The 25,434-nt window shown below is 71.4% G+C and overlaps 3 protein-coding genes across 5 annotated transcripts; all 3 read left to right on the top strand.

The window, feature by feature from the left end:
- Positions 1–790: 790 nt before the first annotated feature.
- On the top strand, positions 791–11,966 carry LOC134525818 (ephrin-A3-like). 2 transcript variants are annotated; one of them, XM_063357064.1, is made up of 5 exons: positions 791–1,010; positions 8,892–9,181; positions 10,738–10,803; positions 10,973–11,050; positions 11,217–11,966. In XM_063357064.1, exons 1-5 carry the CDS (start codon positions 889–891, stop codon positions 11,336–11,338), a joined length of 678 nt encoding a protein of 225 aa, XP_063213134.1. In that variant the 5' UTR covers positions 791–888; the 3' UTR covers positions 11,339–11,966. The 2 variants fall into 2 exon arrangements, with proteins under 2 accessions (XP_063213134.1, XP_063213135.1); XM_063357065.1 differs by lacking the exon at positions 10,973–11,050.
- Positions 11,967–16,214: 4,248 nt separating this feature from the next.
- On the top strand, positions 16,215–19,731 carry EFNA1 (ephrin A1). The gene is made up of 5 exons (XM_063357110.1): positions 16,215–16,339; positions 17,988–18,283; positions 18,440–18,505; positions 18,784–18,834; positions 19,010–19,731. The coding sequence occupies exons 1-5, from the start codon at positions 16,236–16,238 to the stop codon at positions 19,123–19,125; spliced, it is 633 nt and encodes a 210-aa protein (XP_063213180.1). The 5' UTR covers positions 16,215–16,235; the 3' UTR covers positions 19,126–19,731.
- Positions 19,732–20,806: 1,075 nt separating this feature from the next.
- Positions 20,807–24,752, top strand: SLC50A1 (solute carrier family 50 member 1). 2 transcript variants are annotated; one of them, XM_063357111.1, is made up of 6 exons: positions 20,807–20,924; positions 22,017–22,094; positions 22,222–22,345; positions 22,430–22,591; positions 22,672–22,791; positions 24,422–24,752. In XM_063357111.1, exons 1-6 carry the CDS (start codon positions 20,857–20,859, stop codon positions 24,605–24,607), a joined length of 738 nt encoding a protein of 245 aa, XP_063213181.1. In that variant the 5' UTR covers positions 20,807–20,856; the 3' UTR covers positions 24,608–24,752. The 2 variants fall into 2 exon arrangements, with proteins under 2 accessions (XP_063213181.1, XP_063213182.1); XM_063357112.1 differs by lacking the exon at positions 24,422–24,752 and adding an exon at positions 23,774–24,354.
- The last annotated feature ends 682 nt before the right edge of the window (positions 24,753–25,434 follow it).

The following is a 25,434-nucleotide window of genomic DNA, read 5'->3' as shown; positions in this document are numbered from 1 at the left end:
GAAATGAGGCAGGGCTGTGGGAAGAGCAAGGGGTCCGGCCTTGCCACGTGCCACCTCCTGGGGCAGGACAGGGCAGGCAAGAGAGCCTGGTACTGTGGCTGTGCTCCCCCGGCACCCAGGCTGCCCTGGCACGCTGGCCCCCGCCCGCCCGTGCCGGTGGCAAGTGGCTGAGTGCCCACCCATCCACCCACCCACCTGCTGCCGTGTCCCCGGGGCGGCCAAACCCCTCTGTGAACATGTGTGACCCCCGCGACGCTGGCAGCAGCACCGTGAGGATCCCTGGGGGCCCTGAGCCCCCACCCACGGCTGTGGCGGCCGCATGGACCCATGGGGGCCAGTGCCCCAAGCCCCAGGACTGCTACCCAGGAGACCCCGATGTCAGTGGGACCCATCCCCGGTGACCCACACACCGGGGGTCCAGTGAGACCCCTGCGACACCTGATCTTCGTGGGACCCGGCCATGGTGGACCCACCCGTGGGGGTCCCAGTGAGACCCCGATGTCAGCGGGACCTGGCCCCGGTGCCCCCACCCAGGGGGTTCCGGTGAGCCCCCGATGTCAGTGGGACCCGGCCCTCCCCGTGCTCCCCCCCGCGGGGGGCCCGGTGAGCCCCCGGTGACACCTGATCCCGGTGGGACCCGGCCCCGGTGCCCCCACCCGCGACGCCCCGCAGCCCGAGCCCGGCGCTGCCGCCGCCCCCGCCGCCCGGTGCCGGTGCCGGTGCCGACGGGCCCGGGGCGGCGGCGGGCGCGCGCGCGGGGGCGCGGCGGCGGCGGCGGCGGGCGCGCGCGGGGCGGAGCTGGGTGCCGGGGGCGCGGGGCGCGGGCGGCTCCGGCTCGGTTCTCCTCCATTCATCGGGATCGCGGCGGGGCTCGGCGGCGGCGGCAGGATGGCTGCACGGCTGCCCGCGCTCCTGCCCCTGCTCCCGTTGCTGCTGCTGCTGCCGGGCCGGGGGCCACCGGGGGCCCTGGGCAACCGGCACGCCGTGCACTGGAACAGCTCCAACCTGCAGTGAGTGCGGGGCGGGCGGCGGGCCGAGCGGGGGAGGCCGCCGGTACCGGCACCGGGAGGCGGCGGGGGGGTGTCTCCGGGGCCGGGCGGGGCGGGGGGGCGCCGGCGGGAAGGACGCGGCGGGGGCGCGCCGGGGATCGCGCCGAAGGATGCGCGACGCGGCGGCGGAGGGGGAGGGAAGGGCGGGGGGGGGGGGGGGGGCGACACCGGGCTGGGGGCGCGCGCGCCGGGGCTGCGGGACCCCCCCACCCCCGGTGCCGGTGATCGCGCGACGCCCCCGTGCGGGCGGGGCCGCGGGACCCCCCCCCCCCACCGGTGCCGGTGCGATGCCCCTCCCGGCCCGGCGCACCTCGCCCTGCCCGCGGAGGCGGCGGCGGCGCGGGGGGTGTGGGGGGGGGGGCAGCCACCCGGCCGGCCCGACCCGACCGGCGGCGGCTCGGGGCCCCGGGGCTGCGCTGCCGGGCGGGGCACCGGCGGGGTCGGGCTCGCCGCTGCAGCGGGGCTCGGTGCGGGAGCGGGTGGATCGGTGGCACCGGGGGGCCGAGCCGCCCCCCCCTTCCCCGACGGCGCTGACCCGCCCCGCGGCGGGCACTGGGGTGCCGCGGGGAGGGCACGGCCGGGTGTCCCCCCTCCTCCGGTGCGCCGGGCCGGGCACGGGGTCTCGCTGCGCCGCCCCCGCCGCCAGACGCGCCCCCCGCCTGTCTGGGTGCGGGAGCGGCACTGGCGGCGCGGAGGGGGGGGGGGGCCCGGCGTGTGCCCGCCAGCCCCCCCCCCCCCCGCCCCGTCCATCGGGGGGGCGGCGATGCCATCCCTGGGGCAGCAGCCGGGGGCCCCCGGGGGGGGTGGGGGGCGGTGTGTGCGTGTGCGGGGGGTTTCGCGGGGGCGAGCTGTGGAAATCGCCGTCGCGCCCACGGCCAGCGGGAGCGGAGCCGCCGGGAGCCCGGGCGATCGGTAGCCACCGACCCGCGGCACCTCCCTCACGCCCTGCGGCGGGGGCTGCACCCTCCCCTCACCCACCCCGGGGCGGGGGGGGGTGGGGTGGGGGGAGATGGTGCGCGGCCCCCACACCTGGGGCTGGCACGGCTGCGCCGGAGGGGCGCGGGCACCGCAGGCATTGGGGTGGCGATGGGCGCTGCTGGGCTGGGGTCCCCCCCCTCCTCCATGGGGAGGGGGGCTGCGAGTGGGCGGCGGGTCCCTGGCCCCCTCCCCGGGGCTCGGGGAGCTCAGCCCGCTGCCGTCGCCCCTCTTCCCTCGCTGGTGCGAGCGCGCAGGGGTGTGGCGGGGACGTGCGCCCAGCCGGAGCATCCTCCGGTTCTCGCTGGTACCCGGGGGTCCCCCGGGCTCCCCCCGCCCCGCTCCCCTTTGTGCAGGGAGGGAGCGTCCCCCCCGACCCCGCCACGGCAGCTCCTTCCCCTGCCTTTGAGATTGTGTCGCCAGGCGGAAGCCCGGGCCCCATAAATTGTGCATGTGTGCGACGTGCCGAGGCGCAGCACAATGGCGAGGCGCTCGGCTCGCCCCAACGCGCTCGGGCATCCCCCCCTGTGCCCGCTCCTCCGCCTGGACCCCGATCTCCTCCCCACGCCGTGACATTGCCGGGACCTCTGCGGGTGGGAGACTCCCGCCCTCCCACCCTCGCCCCGCCGCGACCGAGGGGCTACGTCTCCGCACCCCATCACCCGCAGCCGTGTGCCGTGACCCGGCGCTGCCCTGGCACCTCCCGAGGGACGGGGCGGAGGGGGTGCCGGCGGTGCCCCCACCGTGCCAAGCCGGGGGTGGCACGGCCAGACGCCCGCGCCCGCTGCGCACGCGTCTCTGGCACGGCTGCGAGCGTCCGGCTCAGGGCACGGGCGGCGCGGTGGGGGCGGCTGCGGCAGAGACATGTCCCAGGGACTCCGGAGCGCTGATATTTATTGTTAGGCAGTGCGGCAGCTCGGCCGCAATTATAGCCGCGCGGCAAAGTGTCTGGATTAGATAAATTATGGGGGGAATTAGGCTCCCTGGGCCGCAGCCTGCAAATCCCAGCAACCCCGCTGCAATCAGAGCAATAAACAAGCCCTGCGCGGCCCCGTGGGGCTCTCCGGGGAGGGGGGGGCACGCCGGCAGGCTCGGCTGCGGGCCGCTCCTCGGGGGCTGCGCCAGGCACCCCAGAAATTTATTGCATCTCCTTCCGCACCGTCCCGGGTGCCCCTGCGTGTCCCCTTGGCAGGAGGATGGGGCGAGCGGCTGCCCCCCAGAACCCACCCGCAGCACCCGGGGTCCCAGGGTTGTCTTGGGGGAGCCAGGGGCTGGCAGTGGCTTGTCCCCTTTGGGCACATGGCTGGGTTCCTCTGGTCCCCTGGCCACCACGGCGGATGGCTGGTGGTGCCGGGGGGCTGGAAGGGCCATGGGTGGGCAAAGCACCCCTCCTGCAGTGGGTTTGGGGTGCTGATGGCGAAGCTCAGGGGAGGCGTGAAGGTGGGGCGTGAGGCTCGGGGCAGCGCAGGTGCCGTCTGTGTCCCCTCATCTCCACTGGTGGCAGCCGACGAGCCCCAGGGGCGCGGGACGATCCTTGTCCTATCCCTGCCCTCTGCTCCCAAGTCCTGCTGGGAACAGGTGCGGTGGCACGGGGCAGAGGTGCGGGGTGGCCGCGTCCCACCCAGTGCTGACATTCAGGGGGGCTGTGTCCCTGGGGTGCCCCATGGAGTGGGGCCGGGGGCTCCTAGGGGTGTCCCCAGCTGAGCCGGGCCCCGGCGTGCCAGCGCGCATGGGATGCCACCTCCCTGCTGGGTGTCCCGGATGCACTTTGTCCCTGCGCATGGGCACAGGCATGGCCCGGTGCTGCTGCAGCCCCCAGGACCCCCCCCAGAGCGGGTTGGGGTGAGCCACGCTGTGCCCCTGGCGCTGCTGCGGGGACCGAGGGCGCCGGGGACCGAGGGGTGCCCGGTGCTGTGGGGGGGGCAGAGCAGGGTGGCTGCAGGATGGGGGTACAGGGGGTGCTGGTGCCCGGCCGAGGCAGGCGGGTCGGAGCCCACCTGCGCGCAGGGAGCATCGCGTGCGGCCCCCTCCCAGCCGCCGGCGCTGCCGCCACGCTCCTCTTCAAGGCGGCTTTTATCTGGCTGACTTTGTGTTGCAGGCGGCGAGAGCCGGAGCGGGCTCTCGAGAGCCCTTACGCGGAGCAGCCTCTCCCGGGGGAGCGTCCACGCGCGGGAGAGGAGCCGCGTCCCCGCTCTGCGCCCCAGAGGAGCCGTGTCCCCGCTCTGCGCCCGCCGGGGCGGCTGGGGGTGCCTGGACTCCTGGGTCCTCTGCAGCCGCTGGACCCCAACAGCGGGGCTGTGCCCGGCCGGATCCCTCCATTGCATCCGCCGGCACCCGCGGGGCTGGGGACGGTGGCACCCGCGGCAGGACGGACCCCGGGGGTGCCCGGGGGCGCCCGGCAGGAGGCGCTGTGGGGCGCGGGGCAGTTGCGCCCAAGGTGGGGCCGTTCCCACCCTGCTGCGGGGCTGGAGGTGGGGAAGGCGGTGATTAAACCTCTCGGTGACTAATTACCCATCCCTGCCGGCTGCGGCGTCCCCAGGTGCGCTGGGGGGGGCTCTGCTGCCCCGCGGCTGTGCCCCCCAGGCTGGTCCCTGTGGGGCACAGAGCCCCCGGCCACCCGTGGGTGCTGGCTGTGGCGCCGGCGGGAGCTGCTGCCCGTGGGCAGAGGGTGCCGTGCCCTGTGAGTCACCGCGGCGGGCGGCACCGAGCCCCGGCAGAGCGGCCGGGGCCCACGGCGTTCCCGTGGGAGAAGGGGCCGCGGCATCGGGGTGCGGGGGCCGTCGCGGGGTGCAACAGGGCCGGGGCCACCCGCTCCTGCCCAGGCTGGTAATTGAGTCACCGGTTGCAGATTGATGGTTTAATTAAAACCCAATTAGAAACCTCATTGATCTTGTTAGCAAAGCGGGAAGGTCCGGGCTTTAGCGGGGATTAAAGGGATTGCGTGGCCGTCGATAGGGACGGGGGGGTACGGAGGCACCTGTAGGGCGGTGCTGGGGGTCCCGGGGTGCTCGGGGAGGGCTGTGCCCGTCACCCCAGGGTGGGCGCAGCCCCGTGGCACCGCGGTCCCTTCACCCATTGCCGCGTCCCCGGGGAGCTGCCCCCGTCTCCCCAGGAGCCCCGATTCCCTGGGAAGGGGGGGTGGCCCCAGGGACACCATGTGCCGGCGGTGCCTTTTGTGCCCGCGGCTTGCGGCTGCGCCAGGCGTGTTGGGGGGGGGGGGGGACACGGGCTGGGGACCGTGCTGTGGCGCCGTGCCACCCGTGCGCGTGGGCTGCGTCGCAGGCGCTGTCTGCCGAGCCCGTGCGCGTGTGCGCGGCCGTCTGGGCGCCGTGACTGTGCGGCGCTGGCTGCGTGGGGAGGGCTGGCACGGCGGGGCGTGGGCGGTGGGCCTGTCCCTCCGTCCCCTCCGTCCGTCTGTCCGTGGGGGATCGATGCGCCGCCTTCGCCTCTCGCTGTGGCGCGGGGTGACGGGAAGGGGACCGCGTAAATCAATGGCACTTTTTTGTTCCCCGGCTGATCGATGGGCCCTGGATGCGCCAAAGGACGAAGCTGCCGGAGCCAAACAAAGAGCCCGGCTGGGCTGGGGAGGGGGGTGTCTGCCCTGGCCCCCAGTGCTGGGGCCACCACACTGTCACCCGCATCAGGGGATGCCTCATGTCGCCCCGGTCCTCGCCGCTGTCACCACCGACGCGGGATGCTGAGCCCAGCTCCGGCCCCGCCGCCCTCCAGGCCTTTCCCGCGCCGTGGGGATGAGCCTCCACAGCGCCGGGGTCCAGCTGGGGGTCTTGTCCCACCCCGGTGCCGCTGCTGCCGGGGCCGGGGCGTGCTGCAGTGCACCAGGCGCTCCCTAGCAGTGCACGAGCGAGCGTGCGGCGCTCAGCCTAGATTTATCACAGCAGATGGGAGCGGAGCGGCCGCCCAGCCTCACCAGTGGCTGCGGCTTGCCAGGTAGCCGGGGTCCCGCCGGTGCGGGGCCGGTGGGCGCCGAGCCGAGCCCGCGCTCGGGACGGTTCTGCCAGGGGACATCCATCTGCCCAGCGCCGACAGGCTGCTGGAAGGTACCAGTGCCTCGCAATGCCCTGCTCTAAAAATGCAGTCGTGCAGAAGAGATGCTGCCTGTTCTGCTCCTGCGCTTAACCCTTCGGGCACTGCTGGAGCCCGTCGCGCCCCGCCGGCTGCACCGCGGCCACCACAGCCCGGGGGGGGGTGTCCGTCCTGACCCAAGTTGCCTGTCACTGGGGCTTCCCAACAGCCGCGGGGGCTGGCAGGGAGCGGGCAGCCCGTGCCCGCTCTGGGGTGGGTGTCGGTGAGAAAGGGGGCTCGGACCCCCACTCTGGGTGTCTGATCCCATCCTCCTGCCCGAAAACAGGGCCCGGGGGCTCCCTGCCTGCTGCTGGCGTTGGGCCGGGCACGTGGCTCTGCCTGCCCTGCGCTGTCGGACGCTGCCGCGGGCAGAGCTCGGGGCGCTCCGGCGATGGCATTGGGGCTGCCAGGATTCGGGGGCATCCAGCTGTTGGGGGGGGGGTTGCCCTGCGGTCAGGGTGCGGGGGCTGAGCGTGACGGGGTGTCCTCAAACCACGGATGCCGCACCGTGGCCTAAAGCTGCTGCCCGAGCCCCCTGGACGTGCCCCGGGCCGTGGTGGCCCCGTGGCTCTGCCCGTTTGGGGCTCTGCTGCGGCCGCTCCCGGCCGGCGACGACGCTCTGATGCCTGCGGGTTCCCAGCACACGATGGCCAGCGATGGCCGTGGGGAGCGTGGCCCACACCCTCTGGGGTCCCCTGCGCCTCCCCGTTGCGACGCTGGTGTGCCCCAGCCCAGGGCAGACCCCAGCGCGGCGTGGGGCAGCGCTCGTTAGCAAGGATGTTTACCAGGAGCCGCACTTCTTAATGAGCCCCAGCTTTGGGTCCCGGGGGTTGCGTGTGCCTCAGCGCTGGGTGCCGCAGGGGAAGGGGGGGGTTACATCTCCCCGGCACCCCAGGACAGGGTTTCCCCTGGCACAGCGGGAGATGGCGCCCGGTGTCGCTCCCGTGGGCGCAGAGACCGGGGCCGATCCCGGGGGGAACGCGTTTCCTCCGGTCCCTCGCTCCCCCGGCACAGCCACGGCGCGGCCGTGGTGAGCACCGGTGCCCGCTCCGCTGTGGGGCAGCCGGCTCAGGGCACGCTGGCGTCCCAGCCCCGCGTCCCGCACGGAGTTAATTGCAATTTTCTCCTTGGGGCCATTTCTTTAATAACAAGCCTTTTTCTCTCCTTCCCCCCCCCACCTTCCCACCACATCAAAGAAGGAAGATGAAAGGTCCCGGCGCCCTGCGGAGCAAGGGTGGCTGCCTCAGCACCTTGCTGGCGGAGGAGTTGCCTGGCGGCCGGCAAGTGCCGGGCTGGGCTAGCGAATAGCGGCTGCGTGGCGAGGGAGGTGCCGCGTGGGGCTACGCTCCCTGCCCCGCGGGTGACGAGGCCTGCCGCCAGCCCCCCCGCCACGTCCCCCGGCGCTGGGGTGGCATGGCTGCTCGGGTCCCCCATTGCCGCTGGACTCCAGGTGTCGTCGTCCCCCCCGCCCCGGCTTTGGTTGTCTCGCCGGCACCCGGTTCTGGGGTGCTGCGTGCCGGGGTGCCGCCGGCGCTGGCCGCGTGCCGGGGCTCCCCAAACACCGCCGGGGGCGGTTGGGCAGGGTGGGGTGTCTGCACGCGCGGCCCTGCCCGCTGCCTGCCCGGCCCTGCCGCAGACACCCGGGGAACCGCCTCCGCTGCCGGCAGCGCCCCGGGGCGGGGGGTGGCAGGACCCCCCGTGGGGCGAGGAGACCCCCAGCGTGGGGTCAGGGCCTCGCGACCCAGGTTTGCCCTGAATGGGGACCCCGAGCTGGAGCCGTTGCCCCACGGCGGAGCCCGGTGACGCGTGCCAGGGTGGTCCATGTCCCGGGGGAGCCGGGTGAGGGACCCCCACCGCGGCAGGGCTTGGGGGGAGCGGGGGGCCACAGCGGGCGCGGGGCAGGGGCTGAGCCGGGCGGTGGAGCGAGGTCCAGGCCGGGTCCGGCGCTGCCACGGCGGCAGCTCGGTGCGGAGCCAGCGCCTCGCAGCGCCGGCTCGTAATTAATTGGCAGGAGCAGTGGGTCAGCGCGGCGGCGAGGATTACCGCGGCCGGGATTTCCATCGGGCGCGGATTAGGAGCCAGCGGAGCCTCTCCTGAGTGGATCTGAGGGGATTGCCGCTCCTAATCAATGTAAATGAGGCTCCCCCAGGGCCACCCTTTACGGCATTAACGAACTAACGGGATTAGCCGGAGCAGGGTGAGAAATCCTCTCTGTGAGCTGCGGCGCGTGGCGGGACTGGGGCCATGGCGGGCAGCGCAGTGGGTCGGTTGCCGGGGCCTCGTGTCCCCCCCCGCACACCCGGGGCTGCGCGGCCGGCGAGGACCCAGGGGCTGCGTCCCGCGGGGTCCCCGGTGCCCGTCAGCCCCGTGGCCGGGTCGGTCGGTCTGTCCTGCTGTGTCTGTCCCCTCCTTGAGGCCGCCAGCACATTCCCGGCAGGACCCAGCAGCGCCGTCTCGTGCGCCCGCGTCCCGGCTGGCGTGTCCCGTCCCCCCCCCGCCGTGCCCGTGGGTTGGCACCCATGGCATCCGTCCCCGGCAGCGTCCCTCCCGCACCCCGTGAGAGGGTGATGCCGCCCTGCGGGCCCGCGGAGCTGAGGTTGCACCGGGGTCCCGGTGTGTTGGGGGTCTCCGGGTAGAGGTCGAGCCGGGGGTTACCGTTGCCCCCCGGGATCCGCGCTCCGCCTGTTCTCCAACCTCCGGGTCCCTTTTGAGGAGGGACCCGCATTTGGAAAGGGTGTTCCTGACCCCCACGCCCCCCCCCCCCCCCCGGCTCTTCCCTTGCAGCCTGCGGCGGGAGGGCTACACCGTGCAGGTGAACGTCAACGACTACCTGGACATCTACTGCCCCCACTACAACGCCTCGGTGCCCGAGCACCGGCTGGAGCAGTACGTGCTCTACATGGTGAACGCGGAGGGCTACCGCACCTGCAACACCAGCCAGGGCTTCAAGCGCTGGGAGTGCAACCGGCCCCACGCGCCCCACAGCCCCATCAAGTTCTCGGAGAAGTTCCAGCGCTACAGCGCCTTCTCGCTGGGCTACGAGTTCCGTGCGGGGCAGGAGTACTACTACATCTGTACGTGTGGGGCGCCGGGCGGGACCCCCACGCAGCCCCCCCTCCCCGACGGGGACCCCCGTGTCCCACCCCAAGTTGGTGTCGTCCGTCCCGTCCCCCCCCAGCGCCGGCACCGCATCCCCACCCCAGCCAGGACACCCCCCCCCCCACCAAACCCCCCAGCTGGTCCCCCTGCCCTCCCCCCCTCTCCCCCCCCAAAACTGGACAGCTGCAGCCCCCCCAGGAGTGGGCACCTCCCTGCACCCCCCCCAGCTGGGCAGCTGCAGCGACAAAACCACCCCCCCCGCAACCCGCAGGAGCGGGCACCCTGAGCTCAGGGATGGGGGTGTGGGGTGGAAGGGGCGGGGGTGGGGAGGGCTGGGGGTGCGGGGGGGGGAGGGTGATGCAGGGGTGAGATGGGGGCGTGGGGGAAGATGGGGGTGCGGGGGAGCAGGATGGGGATGGGGGGGGCAGGTGCAGGATTGGGAAGCTGGGGGGGTGCTGATGCAGGAGGGGGGTGCAGGGGGGGTGTTGGTGCAGGACTGGGATGCTTTGGGGGGGGTGCTGATGCAGGACGGGGATGCTTGGGGGGGGCTGATGCAGGATTGGGACGCTTGGGGGGGTGTTGATGTAGGACGGGGGTGCAGGGGTGGGTGTAGATGCAGGACTGGGATGCTGGGGGGGTGTAGATGCAGGATTGAGATACTGGGGGGGCTGATGCAGGACTGGGATGCTGGGGGGGGTGTTGGTGCAGGATTGGGATGCTGGGGGGGTGTAGATGCACACTGGGATGCTGGGGGGGGTGTTGGTGCAGGACTGGGATGCTGGGGGGGGTGTTGGTGCAGTATTGGGATGCTGGGGGGGGGTGTTGGTGCAGGACTGGGATGCTGGGGGGGGTGTAGATGCAGGACTGGGATGCTGGGGGGGGTGTTGGTGCAGGATTGGGATGCTGGGGGGGGTGTTGATGCAGGATTGGGATGCTGGGGGGGTGTAGATGCAGGACTGGGATGCTGGGGGGGGTGTAGATGCAGGACTGGGATGCTGGGGGGGGTGTTGGTGCAGGATTGGGATGCTGGGGGGGGTGTTGATGCAGGATTGGGATGCTGGGGGGGTGTAGATGCAGGACTGGGATGCTGGGGGGGGTGTTGGTGCAGGACTGGGATGCTGGGGGGGGTGTTGGTGCAGGACTGGGATGCTGGGGGGGGTGTAGATGCACACTGGGATGCTGGGGGGGGTGTTGGTGCAGGACTGGGATGCTGGGGGGGGGTGTTGGTGCAGGATTGGGATGCTGGGGGGGTGTTGGTGCAGGACTGGGATGCTGGGGGGGGTGTTGGTGCAGGATTGGGATGCTGGGGGGGGGATGCTGATGCAAGACGGGGGTGCATGGTGTTGATGCAGGTGCAGCCTCCGGGTGCAGGACGGGGGTGCTGCTGCATCCCCCCAGCCCGAAGCGCAACACCCCCCCCCCACACCCCCCCCCCCGCCCCCAGGCAGGGGCAGACCCCACCATGCCCAGACCCACGGAGCCTGCGGGCGCCCCAGGGCTGGGCTCACCCCGTCCCGCTCTTGCCTTGCAGCCACGCCGACGCACAACCACCGCCGGGCCTGCCTGAAGATGAAGGTGTTCGTCTGCTGCGCCTCCAGTAAGTACCCCCCCTGCCCGCCCCGGGGGCTGCGGGGGTGGGGGGGCGGCGTGGGGTCCCCCGTCCCTCCCCGGGGTGTTTGAGGGAGCTGCGGTACGAGGTGGCCAAGGAGCGTGACACACACACACCCCCCGTCCCCCGCCCCCCGTCCCCTCTCTCCCTCTTGCAGCGTCGCACTCCGGGGAGAAGCTGGCGCCCACCCTGCCGCAGTTCACCCTGCGGCCCGAGGTGAAGATCGAGGACCTGGGTGAGTCGGGCAGAGCCCCTTCATCCCCCCGTCCGGCCCCGGCCCCGCAGCCCCACGTCCCGTGTCCCCCCCCCCACCGCCGCCGCCCCCAGGGCAGCCCCAGCCGCGGGGTGGGGGTTCGGGGCCACCCCCGGTGCCACCCTCACCCTCTCGCTCTTCCCCACAGACAACTTCAACCCGGAGATGCCCAAACTGGAGAAGAGCATCAGCGGCACCAGCCCCAAGCGGGAACACTTGCCCTTGGCCGTGGCCGCCGCGCTCTTCCTCATGACGCTGCTGGCCTCCTAGCTCCCGGTGCCGGCGGGGGCCCAGCCAGCGTGGCTCCGCCGAGTGGGGACCCCCCGACCTGCTGCCCCTCGTGAGAAGCCGGTGGGAACCACCGTGGGACCACGCACCCCCCACCCCCGCCCCTGCCCGGAGAGCCGCCCCGTGGGGCAGGGGCCCGCGGCACGCGCCCATCCCGGCTGGGACTCGTCCCCCCCCCCGCCACCGCGCCGACGGCTGCGGCCACGTCTGCGAGGATGCGGCTCGGTGCCACCAACACCGTCCCACGGCGCGGAGTCCTGCCCGCAGCCCACCTTGGTGCCCCATGGCTGGGGGGGCAGCGGCCGGGGGAGCCCGGCGAGGGCAGGGACCCCCAGGGCCGGGCAGGCTGTACATACCTATATAGAGATCTATACATACTGTACAGAGAGCGACTATAGAGATATATCTATACTGTACCATAGGCAGCAGCGCTGGCCCTGGCTGGCTTGTACATAGTCGAACGTGTTGGATTTTCCTCGTCTTCCGTGAAGACCCGACCTATGCAAACGCACAGACACTTTTTGGGGAAAAACAAAACAAGACAAAACAAAAAAAAAAAAAACAAAACAAACAAACTCAACCTTTTTTTCAAGTGCTTTGGCTGGTGATTTTCATATTCTGCTCTTAATCTCTTAAAAAAAAAATAAAAAAAATAAAAGGTTAAAAAAACCAAAAACAAACCAAAAAAACGACCCCTGTCACGGCGGCGTGCGGCGCTCCCGGGCACAACGGCCCCAGTCGCAGGTTTGGTGCCGCTGGCAGCGAGGGCACCCTGGGTGCTCCCCACCATCCTGCTCCCCGCTGACCCCCCAGGCACCGGCACGGAGCATCCGGCGGGGAGCCGGCGCTGCCCACAGGAGGACGGCGCGGCAAAGATGGCAGGCGGCACCCCCAGGTAAGGGCAGGGGGCAGTGCCCTCGGCGTGGCACGCGTCCCCGGGCGGTGCTGGGGTGCAGTGGCCGGGAGGGGCGGGCGCAGGGGAGCCCTCCTCGCCACCCCCGCCAGCTGCACGGGGGGAGCGGCCGCGGGCGGGCAACCCCGCTGTGCCCGGGGGGGCCCCGTGGGAATCCCCGTGTCGCTCTCACCGGCGCGTCTGGCTCTGCCGGGCATGCCGGCTCCTGCCGGCGTTGGGGGGATCTGGCGCATGCCTGTCTGCGCAGCAGCTCCCGCAGGATGGGGGGGGATGCCCTCGGCTCCCCCCCAACCCCCCCAGTGCGTCCAGCGAGGAAAGGGGATGTGTGGGGTGGGGGTTATGCCCAGGGACCCGCTGGGGTCACGCCTGGGGGGGTGTTGCTGAGCTATGTAGGAGTGGGGCACACCCGGCCCCATTGCTGGCGCCCCACAGCCCCGGGTGGGTGCAGGGGAGCAGCCGTGTGGGTCCTGACCCTGCACCCCACCGGGCTGGGGGGGGGCCCAGTGCCTCCGGGGGGGGGCAGCCACTCTGCCCACAAGGCAGCGTGGGACATGGGGGGCTGCGGCCCCTCTCCCAGCGGGGGCAGACGCGTTGCGGATGCGGCCTCGCTCGGGGGGTCCCCACAGCCATGGCAGTGGGGCGGCTGCTCTCCCCCCCACCCCGGCAGGCGCTGCTGGGCGGTGGCTCGGCGTCCCGCCGGCCCGGACTTGTCCGGGTGCGGGAAGAGCCGGCGAACCCGTCAGACGGGTCCTCCGAGCGCTCCCGGCAGGCACCGGGCTCCCCGCGTCCCCCCCGCGCTCCCGCAGGCCTGGCCCGTTGTGGGGCTGGGGACCCTGCCCTGGAACCCCCTCCCCGGGGACTCGGGTGCCAGCCGGCTGCCAGCCCCGGGCTGGAGCTGCGTGGGGTGGCCAGGGTCTGGCTGGGGCAGTGTCACCCAGCGCTGCCGAGGGCTGTAGCCCCCCCAGAGGGTGGCTGATGGTGACCAGCCGCAGCCCGGTCCCGGCGCGTGGCTGTGCTGGGGCAGGGGCAGGGTGGGCTGGCGCAGCCCGGTGCGTCGTTGTGGGGGGAGCAGGGGACTGAGTCAGCCACCCCGGCACGGCACGGCACGGCATGGCATGGCACGGCATGGCGAGCGCCACTTGCAAAATCCCTCCTGCCGCTTGCCTCGACCTAGGCACCGCTCCCTGCCATGTGTGTGGCACCGGTGGGGACCGGCCACCCAGCCCTGCTCCGCTCCGTGCCCTCGGGCAGGGCGCAGTGTGACACGCCAGGGGTAGCCCGGACCAGCCACGGAGGCTGCTGGGGTGCTGCCACGGGGGATCCCCGAGCCCTGCTGCCCCCAGGCAGGGGGGAGCCCTTGTTGAGATCCCAGCGCTGGGGCTCGGGTGCCCCCCCGGGTGCTGGAGAGGCTTCCAGAGTCCCGGCGGCACGTCTGGCTCTGGGCACGGGGTGTGCACCGGGACCGGCCGTGTGGCACGAGGCTGTGCATCACCCCGTGGCAGCAGCCGTGCTCCCCGGGCAGGGCTGGGTGCATCCCACTCTCCGGCCAAACGTGTAAGGGCCTGGCGTGGCCAGCCGGCCGCGGGGACGTGGCTCTGCCCCTGCCACGCGCAGCCTGGCGTCGGGCCGTGCCTACCTGCCCGGCTGCACGCAGCCAGCACGGCACGTCACCTTGGCCTTCGCTCCCGGCCGCGGACTGGACGGCTCCTCTTCCTCCCCCAACCTCGCGGCCGGTGACGTCAGCGCGGGCAAGGGCCGGGGCGCACCTGGGTGTCCCGAGCCGTGAAACCATAAATAGTTTGTCACAAGCTCGGCGGCCTCTGGCCGGCCCCACCTGCCCCGTGCCGCTCTGCCGCCGGTGTTTACGGCGCGAAATGGCTTCACCTTTGTCCTGCAAACCGCGGGCGGCGCGGGCACTGACCCCGTTCCACGGTCACGCGGGGACGGCCCCCAGCGCCGCACATGCGCCAGGTGGTGCGGCTGTGACCGCATGCACGTGCGTGCCACCGCCGGCACTGCCCACCCTCATGGTCACCCCCTCCCTGCCACTGCTTGTCGCCCACCGTCGAGCCCTGGGTGATCCAGCACGGGGAGGTAACGGGGCACCCTCCGGCCCCAGCTGGTCCCTCGGGCTGTCCCCAGCTGGGGACACGCTTGTCCTTCCTCCCCCAGCCCAGCCGCTGCCCTTTTGCCATGGGCCAGGCAGGACAGTGACACTGGGACTTGGCCAGGTCCCCGTGACCTCGCTCCCAGCCATGTCCCCGTGCCCGGGGCTGGGGACCACAGGGGAGGGGACGGGGGAGCCCCTCAGCCGACAGCGCTGGGCGCCACACCCCAGTCCCGTGGGACAGATCCAGCGCGGTGCTCCAGGAGGTTTGTCACCCGCCGGGGCTCACACCAGCCCTGCTGGAGGGGGGGAAGAGCCTTGGCTGCTGGGCTTTGCCAGGGGCTGCAGGGCCCCCCCATCACTGCTCCCTGCCTCAGTTTCCCCAGGCACCTGGCACAGGTCTCTGCCATGGCGGGGGCAGTGCCGGGGCCCAGGGGAGGGAAGCAGCTGCGGTGCCAATCGGCTCCCACCACCCTCCGGCTGTGCCCGTCCCCACGGCTTGTACGTGCCACGCTCTGGCTCTCTGACCCCGGGGAGAGGTGGTGGGGGGGAAGTTCCCGGGAGGTGCTGCCCGGTACAAGCCACGGCAGCGCCGGCTCCCCGGGAGCAAGAGGCCTGGCAGAGTCATCACGGTGCCGGGGATGATGTCAGGCCCGGCCGCAACGAGGGAGGATGAAAGGGAAGAAGCGGGTCCCCCTCCCGCGGGAGCGCGAGGAGCGAAGCCGGGGCGTGGGGAGGACACGAGGGCTGCGGGTGGGACGTGGGGCACCCAGCCCCACAACCTCGGCCCCGTGGGATCCCTCGGCTGCCGGAGCCGACAGCCGCTCTCTGGTTACAGCAGCGGTGCCGGCGCCTGCCCGAGCCCCTCCAGCGTGCCAGGGGAGCGCTCCTCGCAGGGCTGCGGCGGCGGGCATGCAACATTACCCACAATCAATGGATCATTATGCAATAAACAAGAGGAAAGTTGTTTTGCAAATGCGCCTGAGTTATCACTTCACAACACGGGGCGGCGGAGCATCCCTCCGCCGAGGCTTAACAAGGCCGGATCGGTGTCGGGGGCAGACGGGGAGCAGATAGCGGGCTGGCCGGCAACGCGCCCGCTTGCGCCCGCAGCCCCCCGTCCTGCGCCAGGGGGTCCCGGGGGGGGGCAATTTCACAGTATGGAGCGAGGGGAGCAGGGCAGGGGATGCTTTTGGGGTTCACCCCGAGCTGGAGCGAAGCCCTGGGAGAGCAGAGGCAGCTGGTAAGGGCGGGGGGAAGAGAAGGAGAAGGAGGAGGGGGGGGGCTGCCCCTGCAACGCCCCCCCCCGGACCCCAGCACCTTCTTAGCAGCCCCTGCAGCTGCTGCTTGCCCAGGGGCTCCTGGTGACCCCCCAGCACCTCAGGTAAGGGGGTTCCCATGGCGACAGCCTGAGGGCCCCCCCATCAGCCAGACCCCACTGTTGCCCCCCACCGAGGAGAGGACAGTCACAGCTCAGACCCTTTTGCCCCGAGCACCGGGGGGGCGTGGAGGGTCACACCGCCTCCGGAGGGGTGTGTGCGGGGGGGAAACCAGCCCGGGCCTCACCCCATCGCCGCCCTGAGACACCGGCGTGACCCCCCCTGCCCAAGGGTGGCGGTGCCACCGGGCAGGACCTGCCCCCCCCCGCCGGTGTGTGTGTGTGGGGGGTGGAGGGGGGGTCCCTGCCCGGTGCCGGCCGTGCGTGGGGTTACCCCCCTCCCTCCCCCCGCGCTGCCGGTGTTGTTGTTGTGTCTCGGCCCCGGTGCGCGGGGCGGGGCGGGGGGCGGGCGGCGGCGGGGCCGTACTTAAGGCGGGGGCCGGGCGCGGTGCCCGCCCGGCGGAGCGCGGCCGCGGAGCGCATGGAGCGGCGGCGGTGGGTGCCCCTGGCCCTGCTGGGGCTGGGGTTGTGCTGGGCGGCGGCGGCCGAGCGCCACACCGTCTTCTGGAACAGCTCCAACCCCCGGTGAGTGCCTCCCCCCGCCCACCTCCGGTACCGGGACCCGGCGGCCCCGAGGGCGCGGACGGCGCCGCTCCCCGCCGGGGTTGGGCGCTCCCCGGCGGCCTTTGTCCGGGAGGCGGGCGGCGGGGCCGGAGCCGCCGTAGGGCTGGCGGGGGTGGGGGGGGGGGATGGGGATCGAGCCCGGTGTGTTACCGCGGCGGGGCCGGCGCTGGGGTGGCGGCGGGGCCGGTGCCGAGCCCCGGCGGGGCGGTCCCGGGGCGCAGGCGGGGGAGCGGCGCGGCCGGTCCAGGTGCGGGCCGGGGGGGGGGGTGGGTGGGTGGGTTGGGGGGGGCCTTTCCGTTCCCAGGGCCGAGCGGGAGCGGGGCCTCTTCCTTCCCCGCGGGGGTGGCGCGGCGCCAGCCCCGGCGCCGGGGCACAGGGAAGCGTGTTGACAAACATGGGGCTGGCCCCGGCTCCCGCCGCCCGGGCAGGATATGTGTGTGTGTGTGTGTGTGTGTGTGTGTGTGTGTGTGTAGGGGGGGGGCTGACCTGCACCGGCTTCCCCCCCCCACCCTCCAGCCCGCCCCCCCCCGTGCTCAGGAACCGGCCCCGGGGCCGTGACCCCATCCCAGGTATCGTGTCGTCGTCCCCCCCCCGGGGCTATAGGGGTGTTTCCCTGGGCCGTGACACCCACCCCCCCCGGCAGCAGATCCCCGACGAGTGCCCGTCTCGTCTTAACGGGTGCCCCCCAGCTACCAGCCTCCCCCCCCCAAGGCTGTAGAAGTGCCCCCCCCACCCTGGCACCGCTTCCCTAGGTGTTAGCACTGCCCCTCCCCCAGGCTGTCGGGGCGCCCCAGGCAATGCCCCCCCCCCAGGTTGTAGGGGTGCCCCCTTCGCTAGGTGCTACCCCCCCCCCCCAAGCCGTAGGGGTGCCCCCCTGCCCTGGACCGTGACCCCCGAGGCTGTAGGGGTGCCCTCCCAGGCACCAGCTGCCTAAGTTTTAGGGGTGCCCCCCTCCAGGCTGTTGGGGTGCCCCATACACCAGTCGATGCCCCCCCTCCCCCGGTTTTAGGGGTGCCCCCCCCATTAAACACCAGGCCCCCCCCAAGCTGTGGGAGGGGGGCTCGGGAGAGAGGGGTCCTGCAGTGTTTGAGAACCAGGGCAGGCACCCATGGGTGGCCGTGCCTTCCCGAGGCCACCGCAGTCGGTGAGGTGAGGGGACGCTGCGGAGGCCCCCGGCCGGCTGCCAGTCCATCCCCCCCAACCCCCCCCCCACCCCCCGGGTGAGGTGTGGGGCGCAGCAGGCGCTGGAGCCGGGCCGGCTGCCCCACGGGCGAGAGCTGCCGCCGCCGCCTGGCTCCAGGAGCCTTGGGACGGGCAGGGTGCGCGTCCTGGCGGGTCCCCTCCCTGCTCCACGGCTGCTGGGGCCGCGGGGAGCGCTGGGAAAAGGGGGTGCGCTCGCCGGCGGGGGGGGCTTTTCCTCCCAAAGCCAACCTGGGCACTGCCAGGCGGCCCAAAGTTTGCCCGCCTCGGGCTCTGAGGGAGCTGCTGGGGGCAGGGGGCTGCTCTCGCTTGGCCTTGATAATCGGTGTGGGGATCTGGGGGTGCAGGGGGAGCCCCCCCCAGGCTTCTCCCCACTGGAGCTGACCCCCCCGCCCCCCTCCGGCTGCAGGTTCCTGGCGAGCGACTACACGGTGGAGGTGCGTCTCAACGACTACCTGGATATTATCTGCCCCCACTACGAGGAGGGGAGCGTGGACCCCCGCGCCATGGAGCGCTACACGCTCTACCTGGTGGAGCCCGAGGAGTTCCAGGCCTGCAAGCCCCGATCCAAGGAGCAGATCCGTTGGGAATGCAACAAACCCAGCGCCTTGCACGGCCCGGAGAAGTTCTCGGAGAAGTTCCAGCGTTTCACCCCCTTCACGCTGGGCAAGGAGTTCAAAGAGGGGCACAGCTACTACTACATCTGTGAGTGCCGTTGGGGCTGGGGGTCCCTGCCGTTGGGGCTGGGGGTCCCTGCCGTTGGGGCTGGGGTCCCTGCCGTTGGGGCTGGGGGTCCCTGCCGTTGGGGCTGGGGGTCCCTGCCGGGCTCCCCCCCCACCTAACCTCCATCCTCCCTTGCAGCCAAGCCCATTCACCACCACGGCGAAGCGTGCCTGAAGCTGAAGGTGACGGTGGCTGGCAAAGGCAGTGAGTATCGCCCGGTTCCCCCACTCCGTGGCACCTGTGCGGCCCCCCCGCCCCCAGCATCGGAGCCGGACTCGGCCTTTCCGGAGCTGAGTCATGGCCGGCCCGTGGCCCCCTGCCAGCCCCGGGGTTTGGGTGCCTGCGGTTTGGCTGGGAAGGTGCTGGTGGGGGGATGGTACCAGTAAAACCTGGCTGGTGGTAGTTGGAGGGGGGGGAGGAGGATGGGGGGCGGTCAGGGGGGGCTGCCCTTCACCGGCCTGACCCCCATGTTTGCTTTGCAGCTCAGGCACCGCCTGCCCCGGCTGCTACCCCGAGGGGGAGGATCCAGGCAGGTAAGTTGGGGGCTGCTGTGGGGCTGGTTCCTCCTGAGGTGGGGGGTGGGGGGGGACTCGACTGGGTGACAGGGGCGGGTGGCAGCCCCCACATGGGTGGGCATGGGGCATGGCACACCCCCCCATAGCCCCCCCGCCTCCGCCAGGGACGCTCATGATTCCTCTCTCCCCACAGACGACGCGGCTGCCCATGTGCTGAGGAGCGTGGGGCAGAACTCGGCCATGCGGGGCAGCAGCCCCTTCACCTTCGTCAGCCTCCTCCTGCCCCTCCTGGTGCCGCAGGGGCTGTGAGCCGACCCCCCCCCACGGGGCCCGGATGGACCAAGGCTGTGGCGGATGCTGGGGACCCCCCCTGTGTCTTGGGGCGCGCCGTGGGGCGGGCTGAGGAAAGGATTTGTCAGTATTAGAGGGCCCAGAGGGGCCAGTAGCCCGAGCCCTGGGCCACCCTGGCTTCCCCGGCCCTTGCCGGGGACTGAGTGCCACCGAGGGGCTGCGTGCCCGGACCGGAGGGGCGCGGGGGGCTGGCACCCCCGCCCCGGGAGCTGAGACCGTGGGGTGTCTGTCTCTCCCCTGTGGGCTCGGACTGTGACGTGTCCCGCAGGCGGGGATGCGGTGCTGGCCCTGTGGCCGCCGGGTGCCAACGGTGCCCTGGGGCTGTTGTCCCTTGGCGTCACCTGGCTCCGAGAGCCTGGATGTGCTCCATATTTTTTTTTCTTTTTTTTTTTTTTCCGGCAGCTACGGATCGGGGCCATGGAACCCCCCCCCTTTTCCCCATCCCTTGTCCCACTCAAAGGGGGACAGAGAGAGCTGCCCCCCCCCCCCTTCCCCTCTGCAGGGTGCCAGAGGGGCCCCCCGCTGTTCCACCAGCACCCTGCGCGGGGTGTTTCGTCCCCCTCCCCCCTTTGTACAGCTTTCTACTATGGGAGTTTTTATACAATTGTCTTGAATAAATAACCAAGACCACGCTGAGCACCTGGAGCCTGGGGGGGGAAGGGGGGCATGTCCCCCCTACCCCACTCCACCGCGGGGCTGGGCTCTCCCGGCCGGGCCTGGCCTTGGAGGGATGTGCGGGAATGGCCCATGCGGGGCATTTGTGCTGGTTAATTAATTAATTGGCCGGTGCTTGCACAGGGCTTTGAAGTGGAAAAGTGCCCCGGCGGGGCTGGCGCTATCAGTTGTTTTTATCTGGTGACACAAAGCCCTCCCTGAGGGGGGGGGGGGGAATATTCCCCTTTTTCCCCCCTCCCCGTCTCTGCACCGGGATGAGCTTCCAGAGCCCGGGGGGGGGGCGGGCAGGGGAGCCAGCCTGGACGGAGCCTGGGACCCCCGGGGACATGGGGGGCTGAGGGAGGTGGGATCTTGGGGCATGGGGGTCACGTGGATGCAGCCCACCCCCCCCCCCCCCCCCGGCACGAGGTGGGGTCACAGGGATGTGGCACCTGGGGGACCTTTTGGGGGGGGGGAGGGACCCCAGACATGGGGCATCTGCGGGGGTGGGGGAGGTGGGGGGTCACAGGGATATGGGGGACACACACACCCCACACACGCCCACCCCCCCTCGCACGAGGTGTGAGCCCCCGGGGGAGGTGGGGTCACAGGGGTGGGGCTTCTGGGGGGGGGGGTGGGGGACACCCGAGGGACGCGGGGGTGGGGGTCACAGGGATGGGGGACCCCAGACATGGGGCATCTCGGGGGCAGGGGACCCCGGGGATGCAGGGCCCCGGGGGGGGGGGGGGTGGGCTCCCTGCACCGGGGACACGGGACAGCGGGGGCGGGGCGTGTCCCCCGTCGTCCTCCCCCACCTCCAGCCGTGGGGTGCTGCCCCATGGCGGCGGCCCCCTGCCCATCGCCGTGGCGTCGGGGCTGCTCGGCCGCCAGCGGCCTGCCCGGCCCCCCCCCGCCCCCCCCGCCCCGCCCGGTGCCCGGTCCCTCCCCGGTAGTGCGTCCCGCCCCGCCCCGCCCCGCCCCGCCGCGGGCAGCGCCGCCCCCGCTCCCCGCCGGTGCCCGGTGCCGCGGCCCGGCATGGCCCCGCCGCCGCTGCTGCCCGCCGCCTGCCTGGCCTGCACCCTCGCCATGTTCGGGACCGGGCTGTGAGCGCCCAGGGGGGGCGGCGGGACCGGGACCGGGCTGCAGTGGGGCCGGGGGGGGGGTGGGGGGTGTTGGGGGGTGCATTGGGGAGAGCACAGGAGGAGTTCGGGGGTGCGACAAGAGGAGGTCTGGGGGGTGCAACTGGGGCCACGGGGGGGCCTGGGGGTGCAGTGGGGGCCATGGGGGAAGTAGGGTGTGGGGGTGCAATGGGGAGGGCACAGGAGCAGTTTGGGGGTGCAAAGGGGGGGGGTCTGGGGGTGCAACTGGGGCCATGGGGAGGCCTGGAGGTGCAATGGGGGCCATGGGGGGGGGTGGGGGTGCAGTGGGGGCCATGGAGGAAGTAGAGGGTGGGGGTGCAATGGGAGGGCACAGGAGCAGTTTGGGGGGGTGCAAAGGGGGGGGTCTGGGGGTGCAATGGGGGCCACGGGGGAAGTAGGGTGTGGGGGTGCAATGGGGAGGGCACAGAAGCAGTTCAGGGGGTGCAATGGGACCACGGGGGGGGGGTTGGGGGTGTGTGGGGGGGTGCAATGGGGAGGGGCACAGGAGCAGTTTGTGGGGTGCAATCGTGGCCGTGGGGGGGGGGGGTGGTGTCTAGGGGTGCGATGGGGGTTGTGAGGGTCTGGGGGTGGACATGAGCAGTTCAGGGGGTGCAATGAGGGTCTGGGGGTGCAATGGGAAGGGCACCAGGGCAGTTCAGGGGGTGTGATGGGGGCGATGGCGGGGGGGGGCAGCTGGGGGTCCAAAGGGGAGCACACTGGGTCCAGTTCAAGGGGTACAATGGGAGAGGAATTGAGGGGTGCAGCGTGGCAGGCACTGGGGCGGGGGGGTGGGGTGGTGTTGGGGGGGGTGACAAGGCAAAGGATGCCAGGGAACGGGGGAGTCTGGGGGTGCTGGGGGGGGGGCACTAAGGGCGAGGAGCTGGAGGAGGGGCAGTAGAGGGGGACTGGGAGTATTTCAGGGTGCACGTTTCGGAGGGGAGAGCGGTGGCTGCTGGCTGCAAAAGATTGTAAACCCCCCCCCAGCACTGCACGTGTGTGTCCCCCCCCCCAACATGGTGCCAGGCACCCAGGAGGCTGCTGCCCCCCTCTCCCTAGGTCTGACCTGCGCCAGATGTTGGCAACCAAGAGCGTGGAGAACATCCAGTTCCTGCCCTTCCTCACCACCGACGTCAAGTACTGGGGAAGGGAGGGGAGGGTCCCATTCAGTGGCAGGGGGGGGGTGGGGGTGGTGGTTTCTATATGGCGCTGGGGGAGGGAAGAAGCCCCCAGGCCACGGCAGCGAGAGCCCTTTGCCCTGCAGCAACCTGAGCTGGCTGGTCTACGGCTGCCTGAAGCAGGACCCGACGCTCATCGCCGTCAGCGCCATCGGGGCGGCCCTGCAGACCCTCTACATCCTGGCCTATCTCTACTACAGCCCCGCAAAGGTGTGGGGGGGGGGGGCCGGCTGGGTCGAGAGGGGGGAACAGGAGGGGACCCTCGCCCTGACCGTCCCCTCCCCTCCGTCCCAGCGCCCCGTGCTGCTGAGGAGCCTGCTGCTCCTGGCCGTGCTGGCCGCCGGCTACGGCTACTTCACCCTCCTGATTGCTGATGGGCGGACACGCTTGGCGCGCCTGGGGCTCTTCTGCAGCGTCTTCACCATCAGCATGTACCTCTCACCGCTGGCTGACCTGGTGCGTGGGGCTGGGGGGGGTGTGCTGCAGTGGCACCGGGGATGCCCAGCCTGGGACCAGCCTGACATTTGCCTCTGCAGGCCAAGATTGTCCGGAGCAAGTCGACGCGCTGCCTGTCCTTCCCCCTGACCGTCACCACCTTCCTGGCCTCCACCAGCTGGACGCTCTACGGCCTGCAGCTCCGCGACCCCTACATCACGGTGAGCTGGGGCGGCGGGCCCCGAGGGATGCTCTTCCATCCCATCCCGTGCCGTACGATTCCCATCTCATCCTATCCCATCCCGTCCCATCCGATTCCCATCTCATCCCAACCCCATCCCATCTCATCTCATACCATCCCATTCCATCTCATGCCATCCCATCCCATCCCATCCCATCCCATCCCATCCCATCCCATCCCATCCCATCTGCTTCCCATTCGCACCATCCCATCCAATTCCTATCTCATCCCATTTTATCCCATCCCCATCCCATCTCATCCCATTTTAACCCATCCCATTCCATCCTATCCGATTCCCATCTCATCCCATTTTATCCCACCCCCATCCCATCCCATCCCATCCACTTCCCATTCGCCCCATCCCATCCAATTCCTATCTCATCCCATTTTATCCCATCCCCATCCCATTCCATGCCATGCCATCCTATCCCATCCCATCCCATCCCATCTCATGCCATCCCATCTCATGCCATGCCATGCCATCCCATCTCATGCCATCCCATCCCATGCCATGCCATGCCATGCCATGCCATCCCATGCCATCCCATCTCATGCCATCCCATCCCATCTCATGCCATCTCATGCCATCCCATGCCATGCCATGCCATGCCATCCCATGCCATGCCATCCCATGCCATCCCATGCCGTCTCATGCCATGCCATCCCATCCCATCCCATTCCCATCCCATCTGGTCCCACCTCGTCCCGTCCCCCCCCCGCCGTGCTCAGCTGAGCGGTTGGCACGGGGCCGGCCCCCGTCCGGCGGCGTCTGTGTCACACAGCAGAGCCCGTGACTGGGCTCGGCGAGATGAGTATTGATTTTAATTAATTAGATGGTATAAGGCCAATAAATCTCCCCCGGCAACGCAGGGCTGGTGGAGCGGTTGCTGGGGGGTGGGGGGGGGAGCGCAGCAGCACCGTGAGCCGGGTAAATCCGCTCCCCCCACCATGTCCTCCTGCAGGTCCCCAACGTGCCGGGGATCGTCACCAGCATCGTGCGGTTCTGGCTCTTCTGGCGGTACCCCCCAGGCCAGGACAAGTCCTACCGACCCCTGCACGCCTGAGGGGGCCCCGCCGCCCCCCCCCCGAGGAAGGAGCCCACGTGCTCACACATCCATGAAGGACCCCCCCCCCCGCCAAACCCCCTCCCCTTGCCAGTTTGCTCCGGCACGGACCAGCCCCGGCCGCCGAGCCACGTGTCCCCCTCGGTGCAGGGCCACCAGCTCCCGGGCAGGACCGGGGGGCCCCGGGAGGGCACCTCCTGCCTCTGCCGCCGCCGTTCGCTCGCGCCAGCGTCCCTCCAGCCCTCCGTCCCTCGGTGGCGGTTGGGTTGGTCTCGGTGATGAGTTCGGGGCCGTGGGAGTCCCCCCCCCCGCCCCAGCCCCCGGGCACCCCCCCTGTCCCCGGGGTCCCCTGGAAGGTCTTCCATGCCCACGGCTCTCCCTCCCCCAGCGCCGGGGGCTGCCGGGCAGCCCTGCGTCTCTTTTGTACGAATTCAAGTGCCTTTTAATAAATCAGAGACTCTTCCCAGTGCCTCGTTGTCGTCCCCTCCCTCCTGGTGTGTTGGGTGCAGAGGCCAGGATGGCTCTTGTCCCCAACTTTGTCCCCAGGATGCTCAGCCTGGCACCCCCCTGGCCTCCGGCAAACCCTCCTCCGGCAGCACCCACCTTCCAGCAGCGAGGAAGGATCAGCCCCAGCCCCGGGAAGGGAGCGGGCATGGGGCCGGGTTGGGGCAGCGGGGACACACCGAGGACGGCAGCACCGACAGGGGACACACTGCTCTGACCCCCCCTTGAGCAGCAGCACAGGGACGCCGGTCGCAACGGGGAAAGAAAAGTCCGTTCTGCGGCTTCGACGCGGGGTTTGCTACTGGCCACGACAGCGGCAAACTTCGAATCAATTAAAATCCTTGCTAAAACCCACGACGATGGAGCGCGCACAAATCGGGCGGCTGTTGGCATCGACCCAAACTCGATTAACAAAATAACAACGGTCTGGAATGAAGCTATCGGGCGAGCGCGTCCGGCGGGACGGGAGCGTGTTTGGGTGACCAAATCACCCGACAGCCGCTGCGGGAAAGGAGGGAGACACCCCCCCATTGCCCCCCTCACCGAGGGTGAGGAGCCCCGTCCCCGCAGCTCCGCCAGCGCGGGCGCGTCCTCCATCCCGCATGACGCAGGCCGGATTAAGGAAGCAGTGACGAGGATTTTGGCAGAGCCCGGTGCTACGGCTCAGACGCTCGTTTACACCTTGCGACGTGGCCTGAGAAAAATCAACAGGGAGGCGAGCGGCAGGACCGGGGCCGAGGCGCGAGCGGTGGCCGGCGGGGAAGGCGAGCTGCGGCTGCGCTGTGGCACGCAGTCACAGCCGGTGCGGCTACCGGGCTCGCCCGGCATGCTCCATCTTGCTGCTGCGGAGTCGGGGCTCCCCGCGCCCGCGCCGGCCGCGCTTGCAGGTGTCTGTGCCGCAGGGTCTGGCCCCGGGGCCGTGCTCGCTCCCGTAGCGGGGAGGAGCCCCCGCTTTCCCCCAGCTCCGGGGCGCAGCTCCCAGCCTGGGCGAAGGATTTGGGAAAGGGCAGCTTTCCCCGCTGACGCACCAGGCAGAAACTCGGTTGCCGACCGGT

Source organism: Chroicocephalus ridibundus, chromosome 21, assembly GCF_963924245.1.
Source record: "Chroicocephalus ridibundus chromosome 21, bChrRid1.1, whole genome shotgun sequence".
Classification (NCBI taxonomy): Eukaryota; Metazoa; Chordata; class Aves; order Charadriiformes; family Laridae; genus Chroicocephalus; species Chroicocephalus ridibundus.
The sequence above is the reverse complement of the archived record's forward strand: the minus strand, read 5'-3'. Positions and strand labels throughout refer to the sequence as shown.